A 19,014-nucleotide genomic window follows, 5' to 3' on the forward strand; every position below is an offset into this window, starting at 1 on the left:
GGTCACCTGGTCTGTTCAGCCTGGAGGAGAGGAGACTGAGAGGACACCTCATTGCAGTTACGAGTTATTGTGAGGGAAAGAGGAGGGGCAGGCACTGATCTCATCTCTGTGGTGAGCAGTAACAGGACCCAAGGGAATGGCCTGAAGCTGTGTCAGGAGAGGTTTAGGTTGGATATTGGAAAAAGGTTCTTCACCCAGAGGGAGACTGGGCACTGGAACAGGCTCCCCAGGGAAGTGATCACAGCACCAACCTGACAGAGCTCAAGTGTTTGGACAGTGCTCTTGGGCACATGGTTTGACTCTTGGGTATGGTCCTGGCAGAGCCAGGAATTTGACTCAGTGATCCTTGTGGGTTCCCTCCAATTCAGCTTATTCTGTGAATCTGTGTTTATAAATATAATGTGCCTTCATCACAAGTCTGGGCACAGTCTGAACCCCTCTCTGCCTGTGCTGTGGCACTAAGTGCAGCCAAGACCATGAGCTTCCCAGAAATTGGGAAACCAGGTTACAAAACATCAGAGCAGCATTCATAGAAATAAATGCCCAAAGAAATTTTTGCATGGGCATCCCCATAAAAACTCACTGATTCTTACAACCATTATGGTGGAGTGCACTGACTGCAGGATAATGCCCCTGTGATGTCCTCACTGATGCCAGAGTTAAGAGGGTAGCATCTTTCATGAACCTGAGGCATAGGATTTACCAGAGACATGTACCTGTCTAGTGTATGCCTTGTACAAAGTCAGTCTCTTAAAATAGCAGCTCCACAAAGTTCTGGAGAGCAGAAAGGACACTTGGATTGTGGGGACTTGTGCTAATTTTAATGTGTCTCAAGAGTTTCAATATTTTGTCTTAGTGAACAAAGAAAACCATCTGAAGTCAGAAATCAAACTTTGACTTCCTCCCAACCAAAAACCATCAAATGAGATTTGCAGCATGGGCAGGACAACTGGGGATAATAAATGGCCTAGAGCAAAAGAGAAAGAATGCATGAGATAGTATGTTTTCATGGAAAAATAAAAAAGAAATCCTTCTGAACAGACTAGAGAGAAAAATATTTTCTCCCAGAAGTCTGGAGATTGAATCCCTGCTGCAGAGCTCAGAGATTACCTGTTTTTCATTTCTCTTACTGATGTCAATATATGTGGATTACACCCACTGTTAATAAACACAGGTTTTAGCCTTATGAGATATACATTCTAAATTTACATTTAGCTGCTTTGCTGATGGCAGCTGTCCTACATATCCATGGTGTTCACTTGGGTTTACTGAGGGATATCCCTTCAAAGAGTGTCTTTTGAGTATTGAGGGAGAAAGAATTAAAAGAATATGTTTCCTATTTGAGGTATTTTTTGATGCAGTCTTTTATTCCCCACTGTGCATTTAATAGCTCATGTAGACTTGCTGCTTCAGGCACAGTCTTAGAGATTAGATTTCTGAAATACTGACAGAAGTCCAGCTACTTTGCTGAAACCATAATCAGAAATATCTGGCTTTTGACAGCTCTCATTAAGTGGGAAAAGAAAATCCATTCCAGTGTCTTCTTATTTAAAAATAAATTTGTAATTAATTAGCCAATGCTGTTCTGCAAAGCTTTTAAGCACACAGAGGTCACCAAGAGTGTATTTGTGTTTGATGAATTCGGTGGTAGAGAGAATTTTAATAGCACTTCAGCACAAAGTCAGAATCTTTGAGACGGGCACTTACAAAACTGTAATTATTTAGTGCTGTAATCAGATGGTATTTACCCCTTCTATACTGCTTGTTCACCATGTCCAGTTGGTCTTTCTTTGCATTGTAATACTCATTTCTATTGTCCTTTCATTAGCCTCTGGTAAACAACAAAATCTGCAAACATGATAAAACACTTTTTGTGTGAAAAACATAATTCCATATTATTTTCTTATTCTTGTTTACAATAGAAGAATAATGCTTTTAGGGAGAAGTAGTAACTTTTATCTCCTGTCCTAACATTCCAGGCAGGAGAGACTCTTTCCAGAGCACAAGTCAGTTTCAGATCTGGGTGTGAAGGATGAAACTGCTTGCAGAGAACAAAACAACTGCTCTGAGTTTAACTTTGTTATGGACACTGGGTGGAAACCTTTGGAGAAGGGGAGCCATAAATAAGGACAGTAAAGTCATTTAGTTCCCATGAGGTGGAGTGCCTAGTCTGACACCAAACTAGACCACCATCCGTTTGCTGGCTCCAGACCCAGCAGGCTCCACATGGTCTGTGTCTGTAGCACATAAATTCCTTTACCCTCACAAAGAGGGTGGCAACGCCCAAAGGGCTTATTTGGCATATTGGCAGGCCAGGGTATCTCCCTGTGAGAGTGTCACTTTGCTGGGCACTAGATGTGCTCCAGGGACTGAAGAACAGCTTGGCAGTGCTGGTGGCAGCAGCACAGTGCCCAGCCTCAGCTGCTGCTTCATTCACTACTCTTCACTACAGGCAATTATCACCTGCAGAACAGTATTCCTTAGCACCAAAACATTTATTTTAAGAAGTCATAATAGAAGTAGCCTGTTGAACTTCAGCCTGACAGTCCAGAATGTCACAGCCCTGGGAAAAAGAAACTAGAGTTTGTAATTTAGAAAAATGCAGTCTTATGATGTGAGCTCCGTCCATGGCCCCTTATGTTTTCTAGTACACCAGACACAACAGTCTCTTTTCAATCTTGTCACATGCTATTTTAGTGTGACAGCAACAGCTTGTGAAGCTTCTTTGATGTGTAACTTGTTACTAGACATGATCTCTAAAAAATTAGACTAACCTGTTCTCACTGCAGTAGACATGGCCATCTGCCTCTCCCACACATCCACTGTATCCTCTCACAGCCTTGTTCACTCTTCTAATTGTTCTGCATAAACAGAGTAGGATATAATATAACATTTTAAAATGTCATGTTAACATGATAAAGAGTCAATTTTTGAAGATGCTTTCTCTCTTCAGAGCTGCCATTTCCTATTTCCTTCCTAAATGTGTGTTCTACATGCTAAATAACTTATTAACCCTTTGTAATTTCTGCTCAATGTTCTCTTGAATGACAATGTCTGCCTGAACATAATATAGCCTGTCTTTCAAGATACCCTTCAGATATAAATCAGTGGCATATGAGACAAATGTGTTATCCCAATTTGCTGGCCGTACTTTCCCCAGACACTGGGAACTGCATCGTGTTATTGCTTGTTTTCTTTCATACAGTTATTGTGTAGAACTTGAAAGAAAAACCTGTTTGTGATCAACAGGGATTTGATCCATTGTTACAGGGCCTCTTTCTGCTGTGGAGCTGGCAGTAGAGTTGCATAATTACATTCTGAAATTAATATAAGCCCAAGGTATGCCCATCACAGATAGAGCTCATCTCAAAAATCGTACTTGTTGGATGGGCAACACTTATTTTAGACATTACCTGTTTCCTGTGCTTTATTTCATTAGAGGCTATGAGCTCAGTTAAGATTTTGGGTGAAAGTCTATTACTATCATCTTATTTTCATTATCCCATATTTATATATATCCAAGGTATGGGATATAAATGATTGTCTTTGCTGCAGGTGGCTTTTGGGGCCTCGAGGTCACTCTGTTCACAGGATCCACAGTGCCTCATGTCCCCAGAGCTGCTCTGAAGGCAGCCCCCACCAGTGCAGGGGGTTATCCAGCCCCATGTAGACAGTGTGAGGGGAGTACAAATGAAAACACTGAGAAATCTTCTACCTGGGATTCACAAAAGTCAGCAAGATCTGACTGGATAGGGAGCCCTCTGTCTTTAGGACTAATGGTAGAGCATTTACCTAAGAAATGAGAGGCCTGAATTGGGCTTTAGTCCAGCTCTATGGAGTTTAGCCTTTCTGTATACCCTGATCCTCAGGAGACTGAGTTTTCTGTGCATTACCTTGAGAAAAACTAGCAGATCAAGTAATTCCACTCATCCTCTTGAGGCTGGGTTCAAGCACAACTGGCTGACATCACCAGAAAAGCCAAGCAGTACCCATGGAGCACAGGAACAAGCTGTGCTGATTTTGGTGACCAAAGAACAAAGTGGCTTCTGGGCTCTGCCCCTGCTCCCAAGATGTGGGGGGGTTTTCTCCTTTTTTATTTGTTTATTCATTTTGTTTAATGCTATCCAATGTAAAATACATAAATAATCCTTGTAACAGGGACAAGGATTCTATGAATCCCTTCCCATTTAAGTGCTGTAACTACTGCCAGACTACTGGCACACTGCTCTTCCTTCAGGAAAAAAAGACTGCATTTTTCAGGATCTCATTCCCCTAGAGATGAAAAAGGATGTTGTTACATTGTCTGTCCATTGCCAAGGACAGCAAGACAAAAGGTTGTATTCAAGTAGTTGTTGAAAAATTAAAATTGCAGTATAATTATCTTGCTCAACATTTTATTAAAGTAGCAACAAAAATTCATTACAAATTAATCCCCACAGCAGCATGCATCCAAGAATTACAAAATGCTTCTTTGGAACAAAAATTGTTCTACATTTATCAGTAGTACATTTCTCTGAACAATTTCACACTATTTATAATAAACAAATAAATAAACCAGGTGAAATGACAGAATGAAACCAGAATTACTCTGGATAGGCGAAGAAAAAATTCCCTCCAAACCAGTTGCTCTTACATAGTTTGTTAGAATTCAAATTTCCAAGATTCAGCTCCCAAATTAATGAATTCAGGAGTCCAAATCACTTTGACTGAGTCAATTCACTTGCATTCTCTGTATCTCTGTATCCCTGTAGTAATGAAAGAATCATGAGAAAACAAACTCTTAACAAAAAGCACAAAAGAACAAAGAAACAATTCTGTCTGAAGACGATATAAAATATGGAAAGATCATTTTCAAATTTCACTGCAATTTGTAGCAAAAAAACAACTTTTGCAACAAAAGAAACACACATAGCAGAGATATGAATTCACTGTTGAAAGAACAATTTATCTTTTCATATTCTTGAAATAGTGTTTTTTTTCCATGGTGACAGTGCTCAGATCTGGGGGGTGTGTGAGAGATTTATTAATTTATTTATTTATTGTAGAATAACTTTTTAAAAAACAAACAAAATTGTCAACTTCCAAAGTTACTGATCCAAGCCTTCACTGTGTAGCTGGAGAGGTACTGCAGCAGCTCCTTCAGTTCATTTTTCCAGGTAATTGTTTTAGAAGTGATGCTAGTGAGATCTTTATCATCTGACTTGTGCCATCCTTTTCCACAGAAGCATCATAAACCCTTTCACAGCACATAGGAGCTTCTTTGATATATCCTTTGCTCTGAACTCAGGGAGCTCATGTGATAATTTGAACTAAAGTGGGTTACAAATACACCTGACCTTTCTCAGCTGCACAATTTACCTTCACTGAAGGTTCTGAAATCTCAGCATTTCAGAAAGGATGCAGCATAGGTCCCCAAGCCAGATGTGAAAGCAGCACCTCTTCTGTTACATTCTGAATAAGCTTCTAACTAAAAGTCCAATAAGAATGCAATCCCTTACAGGAAAGATGTTAAATAAGGATATAGGCATGGATTTCAATATTGCTACCAATCAGACAATTCTTCCAGACTAAATGTTGCAAAGGACTTTGCTATCCACAAAATAAATATACAAAGATAGTTATATTACTGCAGTCAGTGGTTGACATCCAGCCACTTTCACTTCTAGCAAAAAAAAAATTTATATAATTATCAATAAATTTAAAACCATGTAAATAAATACATTCTCACATATATAATTTAAAACATCTATGTACAAGAAAAAAGGTTGATGGCTGTTCTAAACAGAAGGGCAAACACAGAAACAGTCACATCAGCATGATATCTGACAAAGTTTTGTAGTGTGAGCTGTACATCAGTATAAAATTAGAATGGATTTCACAACTAACATCTATAAAGATACAGTCACATCACATTATCCGTTAAAATCACACCTTAGCTTAAATATGCAATTATAAATATTGTGGTTTTACACACAATTTTGCAATCATAATAATTTCTGTTGGCACAAATAAATATCAGAAAGAAATAATTTCATTTTTGTTATTCCCAGTGATGGTGGATACAAAGTCACCTACATGGATTTTAGCAGCCCTTCATGAAGCATCACAAAGAATATGGGCTTAAATACCTCACTTCAGCATCTGTTGGAGCAGAGACTGAGAAAGCAGACAGTTGCTTTTTGAGCAAAAAGGCAAATAAAGGAGAGAATTCACTTCTGGTACTGTTGGTCTATAAGAGCTGTAATTCAGTCTGTGCCCTGAAAGCCTTGAGATAAAAGTGTAAGTTTTACTGTTATTATACAAACACTGAGCTCAGGTTTTACCCAGCCAGTTGTGCTCCTCATCAGACAGCCAGGTTTCCATGGAATGCCCTCTGCCTGCTGCTAGACCTGCACATCTCGCTTTTTAAGTTAGAAAAGCAACTAGTTCTAGTATCTCTTGAGAAATTCTGGAAAGCAGGGCCTCCTCTGAAAGCACTGAATAGATGCCTGGCTGAAAACAGCATGTGAAGGGCAGAGGGATTTCCAGGCACCAGCTCCACCAGTGGCCTCTGCCCCCCGCTCAGACTGGGAATCAGCTCCCAGCAGCTGAGAGCAGTCCTGGCTTCATCACAAGAGTTTGCAAAGTCAGACACAGGAACTTGCCTTTACTTTGAATGTCTCTTGCCTAAACAGCCATAAATTCCTGTGTAAGGTTCATAGATAATTTAATGTCTCTGTGACAGGTGCTTTGGAGGAAATGTTAAACAGGTCATGGTATCTCTCCTTGGCTTTCCCTTATCATGGCAACCTGTAGCTTTAAGCAAGTGTAAGCAGTAAGATGCTATAGAACTCTGTATTTTCACATCAGGCTCTACAAAGGAAAGGCTTGCCCAAAGTGTGTGTCACAGCTACAGAATTGTATTTATGAGATTAATTGCTAGGTGCTAATTTAAGATTACATTGGTATCCTTCTCTCTGACTCTTGAGCCCTAGCCAGCTTTGCTTACTTGGCTGACACATGACTTACTCTGTCATTTTAGTTCTTCCTTCTTTTAAAAGAATCCTGGACATTGCCCTTCCAGTCCTGTGGGGGTTCAGACATCTGCACAGAAATAGACACCACTGCATGTGCCTGCCTGGTGGCCTGTGCTGCTCAGAGAGACAACCTGCCAAGCTGGGAAGTGCAGAGGATTTGGGAAAGATGGCAACATGGCCTGCATGAGTCCTGCTCTGGCTCTGCTCCAGACAAAGCTCTGCCAGCTTCTGGAATTTTGTCACACCTACTCTGCTGGTTAAAACCTCCTTGCTGTTGGTCCCTTCCTTGCCCTGCCATCACTCTGCCAAGCTGGAAAGTGCCTGTGGAGCTCTGCAAAGGTGAAACAGGATAAAGCAAGGATGCAGACAGAGCAGGATACAGACTGCAAAATCACAGAATCACAGAGTGAGTAAGGTTGGAAGGGACCACAGTGGGTCATCTGGTCCAGCCTCCCTGCTCAAGCAGGGTCATCCCAGGGCACATGGCACAGGATGGTTCTTGAATATGTACAGTCAGGGAGACTCCACAACCTCTCTGAGCAATGTTTGCTTCCTCCTTGCCATGTAGAGAATGCCCAACAGAGTCCTTTGGATGCAGCAGACATAGGTTCATGGTTTTAACACTTAAATCTGAGGCCTGTCAGGGTATTTTTAGTTTGCAAATATAGCTGAATATTAGTGAAAGTAGCTTGAATTAGGGAAGTGGCTGTGTAGGCAAAACAATACTGGATAGGAAAGCCTTACAATGCTGTAGAGACTGCCTCTTTCACCCACACTGGGCAGGTTTGTGACTTGGGGATGGGGCTGTGCAGGGCAGGGAGCTGGACTCGATCATCCTTCTGGGTCTTTTCCAAATCAGACTATTCTGTGATTCTGGAAATCAGGTTTTTTACACGTTTTTGAATATCATGTACAAATGTAATGTGCAAAATGTTCATGACACACAGGAACACACAGGTATTTTCCTGGGCTTCTGCAGCACAGAAGTGAGAAAATGAACTTCTAGCAAGAACAAGAGCTGGTCTAGAGCAAAGCCAAAGCAAGACCTGATATTTTGTCTGTAGCTACATTAGGGAGACTGGCCCCAGGCTCCTTATCATGGGCCTGTGTGGGAAGAGCAGGGAAGGGGCTATGCTGGCAAGTAAAAAGCCAGCATGACTTTTCCTCTGACAACAGTTTATGTCCTGAAGTATTGTAACAGATAAACTTTAAAAACACTAAACATTTAAACATTTATAAAGTGTTATTTTTCTCTGAATTTTCCTCTCTTCCCTAGATATTATCAATATTAAAGCTCTAAACCCCTTCTAGTTCTCTTAGATACAATTGGTATTGAACCAAGATAAAAGGAGCTGTTGAAAGCCTGTTACATACTCTTCAATATCTGCCAATTTCCAACAGGATTCTGTAATAGCTGAGACTTACATTTAAAGTGGTACATCTATAAACCTGATTGCTGAAAAAGATAAGCTATTTTAAATGCTTCTTACTGACTTTTTATTTTGTTTGTTTCCTGCTGCAAATTCATTGAATAGTCTTCCTATTTCACGCTGCTCAAGATAAAAATAAACCAAAGAAAAGAAAGATTTTGTGCTTTTTGCCATCAGACACCTGTTTATTGAAGCGTGCTGTGATGGCTGCAATGAGATTTGCACTGATGTGGGATGAGGGAGTCACTGGCAGGTAATTACTGCTATCAGCAGCAATTTTGGTTGCTGTTGGAGGTCTCCTGGTACTGCCCACTGCAGGCACACATTAGAGCAGCTCCTCTCCTCACCTCTCATCTTCACAGGGAGCATCATCCCCTGCCCCACTCTGTGTCCATGGACATGTCCTGGCAAGCCTTGCTCTTTCTGAGATCACAGACCACTCTTCAGGCAGGTAATGGGAAGAAGGATTTAGGTATCCTCCTGGAGCCAACTCACCTGGCTAAAGTTAGGTTGTATTAAGTACTTCATTCAGTTAGCCTCAATAATATACTCTTTTCACTCCCCAAGATGTTGCATTTTCCTGTAGGGCACAGGCAGGTATGAAAAGATTTATGGTAGCTTCTGCAATTCTGTGAGTAGAAACGTCCTTACAATTCATACAGTGGGTGGGAACAGAGCATCCAAACCTCTTACATGGCTGCACACTCAGAACAAGGTGGGCTTCAGGCCTGAGAGAGAGGAGAGAAGAAGCAAAGTGAGAAAGAATATTTTACACTCTCATATAATCTGCAAAAACAAATGAAAACTAAGCCTCTTTGTAGATCCTCTATATTTTTAAGATCTAAATGCATGGGTTCACAAACAGCACTTAAGGAGTATTGTGTAAAAAAAGCACCATGAAAACAGTAATGTGCATCATCAAGAGAAGTGGGTTAAAGAGATGTGCTACTCACTACAGAATGAAAGTGCTGGTGTGTGGGAAAGCCTCTCCTCAGCACCAGCTGTGTGGTTAACCCCCAGATTGCGTCAAGGGAGAAGGCACAAGAAAATGCCCCATGGCCCTCCCTGCAGCCAGCCAGAGCATGTCCAGAGGAATCACCAGCTCATCACACTCCTGCCAGATGTGGACCTGAGGCACCACGCCTGAGAACCACTTTTTGATGCTCTGCTAGAGCCCACTGTTCCTCAGAAAAGAAGGCTTAACCTGATTGCTTTTCTCCATCCTTCTGTATGCTTCAGATCCTCCAAGTCCCCCCATGCTTGGCACAAGGCACTTTGAACACATAACTTTCCAGAGCTGGGCAGTGTCCCTCCCTGCCATGCCCTGTCTGATGCATGACCTGTCACTGCCAGCCTCTCCCAGTGCTGCCCTGGCTGAAAGCTACCCCAGCACAGCCCCATGCCCAGCAGCGTGCCCTGGTTCTGGAGGAGCCACAGCAGACACTGAAATGTATTAACTATTACCTTGGATGACAAACAGGTATCACCAATGGACAGTTTGGCAGAGGACAGGTAGGTATTGGTAATATCTTCTAGCTCAGTGCTGAAATGATCAGAATCCTTGATGACATTATAATTTAGGGCCATGCTGTAACTGGCAGGTTTCTTCTCCTGCTTCTGCTGGTAGTTGCACAGTTTCCTGAAGGCTGCTCTGAATTTCTGGGACATGAGATTGTAAATGACAGGATTGATGGCACTATTTAAATAAATACAGATTCTGCAAAATAGCAGGAACCAGTTTTCCTGGAAGGGCCTGGAAAGAAAGGAGTTGACAACAACCAGGGTGCGGTAGGGCATCCATAGGAATGCAAATAGGATCACAACCACGGCCAGCATTTTGGTAACCTGAGGGAACACAGAGAGAGACAGAAGAGGGGCAGAAGGTCAGTACTCCCCTTGGCATGAACATGTGCATTCTTACACCTCTAGGGCCAAACCAAACCTCTGGACAGATCCTTCAGTAGGAATTTCTGATGAAAATTTGATTCAGAAAGGTTTTATACAGTCGGAAGTACAAAAACCTTGGCTTCAAATTTTTCCTAGTTTTTGTTAAATTACTCTTTCCAGATGATATCCCAGTAAGCTAACTGTTGTAGACCTCGGACATTTCCACTTCTTATTCTGGAAGAGGGTGTTGATTTAAATGGGAAAAAAAGGACAAAGAGTATTTTTTTCCCAAACACATTATATCTCTACCTTTGACTAGTATAGCCTGTAGAGTTACTAAACATGAAGCCTTTTTAGGTTATCTGGTTTAACAGTCAGCCTAAAACAATTTCCCAAAGCCAAAAATAAGGAAAAAAAGAGAACAATTAGATTAATTTATTTTCCTCAAATCCTCAATATTTAATTAGGTCTTCATTATTTGATGTTTACTCTGAAAAGCCAAATAAGTTTTACAGAGCCAGGGAAAAAAGGATTTTCAATCAAACTTGATTGTTATAAGAACTTTATTCTATTATGTAATTTTCTTTAGAAAAAAGAAAACAACCTTTGGGAATACCCAGAATAGCTGAAAGGAAGTGAATAATATAAAAATAATAATAAAAATAATCCACTTTAAAAGTAGTCTTTCTTTTGTAAATAATTTAATTCTGATGTAGACAGTATTCAACAGTCTCTACATTAAAGAAAGTTTGAAAGGTATTAATAAAGAAAGTAGAAAGCACACAGAAATGTGATATGGGAGGATATGCTGGCACACCTTCATGGAAGTCAGGAGATGACTTGGTTAACTGTGTGAAATAGAAAGTATTGGCACACATTTTGGTGAGCTAGGACTGTTTCTTCTGATTGTGCCTTTATAAGAGTTTCCATAGGAAATAACTCCACTAAGATCACTCACACATGCTAGTTTTAGAATTGGGCTTTATGTTGAAGTTGTGAGTATATAATTCTATTGTCTTCTGACCAGATATGCTCATTATATAAAAACCTGCCATCACAGTCCCTAATGAATGTAATGAATTTCTCCTATCTTTCTAGAAAGACACACTTTTAAGCCAATTTGTTTGGTTTGTTATAGGTACTCTAATAAAGAATGTGATGAAAATCAAAGATACTCTACAAATTGATGTATCTTTATCTATTTATTGGTCTTTGAATGTGCATATTCAAAGGCTGCAATCTTATCTTAGTTCTTCCCTCACCCTTATTTTTGTTTTCTCTACAGCTGTGTTCAGTGGGAGTAAAAAATAATGAGAAGTGAGACTGAGAAATGAGACTGAGAAATGCTATCTATCTCCTTTTTTGTCACTTGACTGATACATTTCATTATGACTTCTACACTGTTTTTGTTTTCTAATTTTCTGAGCACAGTTGTTGTAATAGAGCAAAATACAAACATGAATGTTCCAGGTAACTCAAAGGATGATCTCTCCTTATCTCCACTTCTGAAAGGGCCATGCCTGTGAACATGGTAGCAGGGAGAGAGTTGACCCAGTACTGGCCCATTCTGGCTCTCATCCCTCCAGTTCAGCTCCAGCCTGTGCCTCCAAAATGAGCAAATCCATTCAGTGGAGAACAATCATTCACTGTAGAAAATAATCCACATTTAAAGGAAGAAAGCCACCATTTGTGGAGCCTGGGTGAACAATGGGACAGAGCCAAACCAACAGATGTATTCCATCAGCTCAGGCATTCAGGGCATAACAGCCTACACGTGCATCAGAGTACTTTGCTACCAGAAGTTCAGCAGGGCACTCCACTATGGTACCTACCAGTCATTGGCAATTTACATTTCTTTCAGGAAAAAATTGCTCAGAGGATCATTTGCAGTGTTGCAGCTATCAGCTTGAGTCTGGACTAGAAGTAAATTATTCTTACTGTCAAGGAGGGGGTAATCCAGAGTGACACAATTAACACTGTACAGCAGTAAAAAAAGACTTTTACTGCTCAAGTGACTGTATCCCATACACCACAAATACATATATATATATATAAAATTTGTATGTATGTATGTATGTAGTGTGAAAATTATTAGCTGATTTTGTGTATATTGGCATTTGGATGCACATTTTCTTTTTAACACCATAAGCTTCTACTGCTGGAAATGAAGCACTCTGTAGAGCTGTTTTTCATTCTGCTCAGGTCAATGAACCAACTCATGTACTCATATGCCTTCACAGAGTCTACATGCAGTGCAAGAGAAGAGGCAGAGCCCATGGGTGGCATCTCTTTGGTGGCATCTCTTGGTGGTTCGGTCCATGCAGGACAATGAGGAGAATTCACTATAATTTTTAACTGTCTGCAATACATATCCTTGCAAAGCTACCAAAAATAACAAACTTCTCACAAGGTCACTATTGCCTGTCAGAAATTCAGTTTCCTGATCCATCTGACCAGCTGTGGTTGTCTCTGGGACACACAATGAGGCCCTGAGTTCAGGTAGTTATTTGCTCATTGGTAAATCCTCCTTAGTCTGGCTCTGGAGTGGTTCCACCTACCTCAGACCATGACCTATGTGCAAAAGGCAGCAGTTCTGAGGAGGTGCTCTGGCAAGGCTTACTTAGTCCCAGCATGGGGATTGTCACCCCACTGCAGGGTGAGGCACCACTCAGGGCTTCTGACACAAATTCACCTCAATTTGTGTTATAGGTGAACCCATTATCTAAATACCTGACTGAGGCCAAAGCTTCATTCTTATCCACACCAAAAGTCTTTATTGCTGAACATAAGTTGTTTAGAGGAAAGTTTGGTCCTCTTTGTTTAAGCAAAATGCCATATCCTTTTTCAAATCACTTCATATGAAACAAAACATATATTGGGAAGAGGCTAATTATTTTGATATCAGTGGAGTGCTAAGAGGACACATTTTAAAAGAACATGTTTTTTATTACCTGTGAGCATACCAAAGCTCCCTGAAAGCAGCAGCGCTACATCCTCAATTCACTGCTCAGGTGAAGGCAAACACACTGATTGCTCTTTTCTTGTGGATGTGCACTGTCCTATGCTCAGGGTACAAATTATTCTTAGTTAGGGAGATTGAAAACATGGTAAAAAGACTTTGAGCAATTTCAGCTTAGTCCAAATTTCAAGTGTAGTTTGAATGATAACAAAAGAACTTGAGATTGAATATGGTTCTGCTTGTATATAAACATTCTTCAAGCCCTATCTTTTTATTTCTGAGGATGCTCTAAAGAATATTTAAAATATATATTACTAAACAGAGTCCCAATATTTTAATTCTGAACTAGTATCCTCTTTTTCCTCCCTGCTCCAAAACCTTCTTATTCTAAGGAAGGGTTTTTATTAAACATTTTCATTATCCTGGTACAAACAGTTTAGTATTGCTTCCTTCTCCTTTGAGTACTAATCTTTCTTACACTGATAGTAAAAGCAATAGTCACTCTGGTATTTTAAAGCATGTAATAACATCTTTCTTCTTGTGCCTGGTTGTGTTCATTGCAACACACAGAGATTGCATACCCCAGTCCATGATTTCCTAATCAAAAAGAAGTTGTGCAATAAGAAGGAGAATTAAATAAATAGAAGGATTAAGGTCTTGATATACTAACACCACAAGTGAAACAAAGTGATAAGATTGAGGATTTCATGTAAGCCGTGTCAAACTTATCTGGCACTGCAAGCTGGAATCTGTGCTTGTTGTGCTGTGAGAGAACAGAGGGATTTCTCTGGTGAGCAGGTCATGACTGCAACACTGCCCAAGAGAGGACTTTCTCTAGAGGGTCTACCTGCTATTCCTGACCATGATAGCCACGATGACCTTAGATTTGATTGGACTAATCAAGTAACTTTGTGAGATACACATACTGTTAAGTGAGCTGGATTCCATCTCAAGTTTAAACCAACATGTTTGCTGTGTAAGGCTGCATTTATTTTTCTCAGTCACCTTGATATCTGAGGAAAGAAGGAATTCCTTTGGGGAAAGTATGAAACCTTCATGCAAACATGCAATTCAGTATTCATGCTATAAACGGAAAAGAAAAAAAATCTGTGATCTGTGGGCTGCAGGACCCACACTGAAACAGAGGAAAAGGGTGAGAAGGAAGGAATGACAAGGGACCAACCTGTGCAACCTGACTGCAGCACTCTCTGGCCCCACACTGCTGGTGGCTGCAGGGAAGGGACTGAGTGTAACTTGTGGCTATAACAACGGGCAATCAATTAGCGCTATTAATTTTCCCCAAGTTGAGTCTGCACTGCCCAATAACTGATAGTTTGTTTGCCTGTCCTTGTCTTGGATCATGAAGAATAGGAGCACTTCCCATTTTCTCTCCCATTCTCAGCTGGAGCCAATCCCCCTATAGAAACATGCATATGTTTATTTTCATAGAATTGTTCTTGGATAAATATGAGAACTGCTACAGAAGTAGGAAGTTCACACCACATTTTCAGACACCTTTTCTACAGATCACATGCTGGATATTGTACACTCCTCAATCCCTGTAGTGCAACACAGGTCCAGGAAGACACAGAGTTTCACATTTCAGCAAGACTCACTGTCAGGCTAGACTGTATTGTCAGATATATGTGTCCTTGTCAGCATGGCAGGAAATTTTCTTTTTTTTGTCTTAATAACTGTTGAGATTCTAGATTTTTTTTAATATGTACTTGTTTTTTCACCTTTACTCTTGTTTTTCTTGTTTTTTACACCATTGCCTATCTTTTGCATGTTGCTATTATACAAAAAATATTACTAATTGTGCCATGCTATCCTTGCTTTGCTTCCTGTGTTGTACTATATGCAAATTCTAGCTTTACTTATAATGAAGCTGCTTTAAGTAATCAGGTTGCTTGGGCTTTTAGAGAAAGTCTTGCTGTCTTTACAAGACATGAAAGATATCATATTATAATCTTCACGTTTTGGTTTCATAACAGTGTCCATATTCATCAGTGTTCAATGTAAAAGATTTGTTTGATTTTCAAGTGATACTGGCACATGTAATCAAGTATAAAGTGATATTAACTTGAAGAGCAGGTTATCTTCTTCTACTAATTAAGGGACAAAGAAAAACAACATTAAACACTTCCTGACTATTAACTATAATTGGTGTCATAATTAAATTTAACCTAGCCCACGTATTTGTGTTGTGTGTTTCCAAGCATAGCTCTAGTGCTCTCTGAGGGCTCAGTGCTCTAGAAGGCAGCTCAGTTAACTTTTGAGGTTTTTGCCATCTCTGTGATAGGAGAACATGGTCCCTCTCATAACAGTAGCAATTGAAGCAAAATAAGAAGAATATAAAGAATAAGAAGAATATCCCCAGAGCCATCTGCAAAAGATGCACCCTGTGTTTCCTATCACTGCACCAGCTGAGCTGCCTGCTGCACATCATGTGGTTTACTGCAAACAGCCAGCAATTAATCTGCTCACTATATTCCACTGGTATTATTACACACAGCAGCATACATATTCAATAATATAAAAAGAAGCTAGTCAAACCTATGCCTCAGTTTTGAGCCATCGGTACAAAAAAATATTTTCTGAAAGACAGAGAAACAAAGATATTTAGCATTTACAAAGCAATTTAGATACAGACTTCCTTAAACAGACTTTTTACAGGAGAGTTAGAGACAGGAAAATTTACATCTTGACTGCATTTGCTGAGTGACATAGTGCTTTAGCTGGGACTCAGCCTCAGTGTCCCAAACTCCCAGGATAGTTCCTTCCCTTCAAATCTCAAAAATAAGTCAAGAGTCACTTTGTATATTTGGCAAGATCACTAATAATCTGTAATGTAAGGAAATTATAGTTGAAAATGTTTCCATCCTATCTGACACTTCCTAATTGCTTTCTGATATAGGAAATAAAGTACTGTTTTGTTTTGGTTTTTTTTTTTTTTTTTGGTCCTTGCAGTAGGTAATAATGTACAGGCAAGAAAAAAATGTATTTTTATGTATATGTGTATGTATCACTGATTTTAAACTTGACTACTTAAAAAAAAGGAAGAATGGAAGAATGTAATTTACCTCTTTCCACAGCTTCAGACAAGTGAGCTTTAAAACAAGTTGTTTAGGTTTCAGAAAGCCATTTCAAATAGTTGTTCCTACCTGCCTTCGAGAAGCAATAGTGCTATTGAAACTCCTGTTAGTCATCTTGGAATTCACAGGCTTGCTTTGGTGAGCCACATCATTCCTCCAGGTCTTAGAGTTTTCTTTTGGGTCTGAAGGGATGGGGTTCAGGAACAGTATTCTAGCAATCAGGCCATAGAGCACAGTCGCCAATACCATTGGCACAACGTAAAATATACCAAAGTCCATCATGTAGATAGGAGAGTAATAGCTCCTGGAGACCTTGTAGCCACAGGACACAACAGTGGTCTCTTTGTAGGCTACTGTATTAAGGTCTAGCAAGAAAAACCAGAGCATACAGTATATGGAGGTGAAAGCCCAAACAAAAACAATGATCTTTTTGGCTCTTGAAAAAGTGCAGAGGAATTGAGCTTTGATTGGGTGGCAGATGGCTATGTACCTCTCAATGGTGAAGGCAGCGATGGAAAAAGAAGAAGCGTTGATTCCCAGGTACTGGAGATAAGTGATGCAGAGGCACCCGACGTAGCCGTACACCCAGGATCTGTACAGGCTCTCCGTGATATTGGGTAGTCCTGCAGCCACAAGCACCATGAGATCTGCCACGGCCAGGCTCACCAGATAGCAGTTAGTGGGAGTTCTCATGTGCTTCGTTCTGAGGACCACCAAAACCACCATGATGTTGCCCACGATGCCCAGCCCGCAGATGAGGAGGACCAAGAGGATGGTAACCACTTGGTATTCGGCTGTAATGATCTCCTGGCTCGATAGTGGCAGCCCAGTCTGGTTCTGCTCGTCTCCTGTGCCATTCTCCATCTTCACCAGCCCACTGCTGCTTCTGCCAAGCACTCGATCTCAGCACCTGCTCTCCATGGTCCCCTGCAAAAGGGTCACTGGAGCAGAGTGTGGGTGAGCTGCAGCCCCAGAACACGTTCTCTATGTAGGCACAGTCCCATTCCTGTACCGTCCTCCACTCCCCCTACAGCATCTGAACTTTCAGTCTTTGTAAAGTCAACTATGGGATGGGTTAGTCCCTCTAAGGCCCCAGCTCACTTGCACAGGCTAAAAGGCTGTTTCCTCACAGCTGCTTTGAGGCATTCACGCACAGCCAGCCCGTGGAGGTGGGAGTCTCCTGCCTGCAGTGGCAGGGGAGCGCAGCCCCTGCTCTGCCAGCTGCTGAGCCGCCCCGCGCTCCGGCAGCGCCGCTGGCCAGGAGGAGCCGCCGCGCTCCGAGGGTGGAGACAGCAGCGGGAGGCGAAACCAGAGGATTCGTGAAGGTTTTCTGCTCCACGCCGCTCTCCCTCTCTGCTCTCAGGCAGCTATCATGACAGCATCGATCGCATTGATCCGCGCTGGCAAACAAAGGAGAGCTGGCTGGCAACAAAATTGCACTGATTTTTAAAATTCTGACTGCTGCCATACCCTTGTGAAAAGTAATGGCTATTTACATTTGCCTCCTGCTTTGCAAGGAGTCCCTTCAGGGCTTTACAGAAGCAAATGCATCCCAGCTCTTGAAAATAGCAGGAAAAAATGTAGGGGTCTTTTTTACTTAATAGAAAATTCTGTTCAAAACCTCTACCACTACAGCTGTCATCACTCCTGAGTCCTTTCAACTCTTTTGAATCGCAGCAGAGCAACAATAAAATGATCACAACACAAATTGCTTCTTAACGAGATCAGTCACACAGGCACTCGTGTGCATGCACACAACACAATGTCACTAATCTACCACTCTTCCCCCAATGTACATTCTCCTCTGATTGAATAAACTCCTCCATGGTCAGTCAGGTTGTGTAAAACCAGAGACAAATCAAAGACTGGTGGAAATAACTGTTTTGAGCAGTGCAGATGAAACCCTACCAATTCAGTAGCTCAGCTGCACCTGGAGACTGCACTTTCCTGTCTCACTTGCTATCTAAATGCACTAATGAGAAAAACAATAGCAAACCCTTCTGTAAGGCTCTGTGAAAGCGCCCTTGTCAGCTCCCAAACACAGTCTCTCAGCCCACCACTTCTCCTTATGCTACTGTGTTAAAAGTTGGAAGAGCAAACTTGTCTTAAAATCCCTTATTTTTCTGCATTTAGGGCAATTGGTTTTGATCTTTGCTCAGGAAGCAAAAGGTTCAACAAAATAAAATGTTGCACAACTGAGGAAAGGCATCTTGGATTTCAAAACAGACTGTAGTGTTTAGCACTGGCACATGTTTGCAAAACTAGGATTTTAAGTAGACTTAAACAGGTGGTGACAAAAAGAGAGTATCACCTGAATGAGAGCTGAAAATCAGACTCAAACAATTCCAGAGGTTTGAAGCCACTCAGTTAATGTTTTCCAGCCACTTTTTCCATTTGCCTATGTTGTGATCACATACCTTTTATCTGTAGATCCAAGAATACTTAATGAAGTAAAGCAAATATAATTTTTCCTGTTTAATAGATTAAGAAACAGGGGTGAAAAGAATTAGATTGTTTTGCCAGTGGTCTTGCAGTGGCCTGTGGGAAAATGCAGGTTGCTGATTACTTGACCAACAGTATATCAGCAGAAACATATAATCTTGATTGTCCTTCATACCATCTGCAGA

General features: G+C 40.9%; 1 protein-coding gene across 1 annotated transcript; it reads right to left on the reverse strand.

The window, feature by feature from the left end:
* Nucleotides 1-4,377: 4,377 nt before the first annotated feature.
* TRHR (thyrotropin releasing hormone receptor) lies at nt 4,378-17,760 on the reverse strand. The gene is made up of 3 exons (XM_071421364.1): nt 16,457-17,760; nt 9,911-10,291; nt 4,378-9,174 (listed from the first exon to the last, which is right to left on the reverse strand). Exons 1-3 carry the CDS (start codon nt 17,249-17,251, stop codon nt 9,169-9,171), a joined length of 1,182 nt encoding a protein of 393 aa, XP_071277465.1. The 5' UTR covers nt 17,252-17,760; the 3' UTR covers nt 4,378-9,168.
* Nucleotides 17,761-19,014: the final 1,254 nt, after the last annotated feature.

Source organism: Agelaius tricolor, unplaced genomic scaffold (assembly GCF_023055355.1).
Source record: "Agelaius tricolor isolate 1412-34295 unplaced genomic scaffold, bAgeTri1.0.p SCAF_2, whole genome shotgun sequence".
NCBI lineage: Eukaryota > Metazoa > Chordata > Aves > Passeriformes > Icteridae > Agelaius > Agelaius tricolor.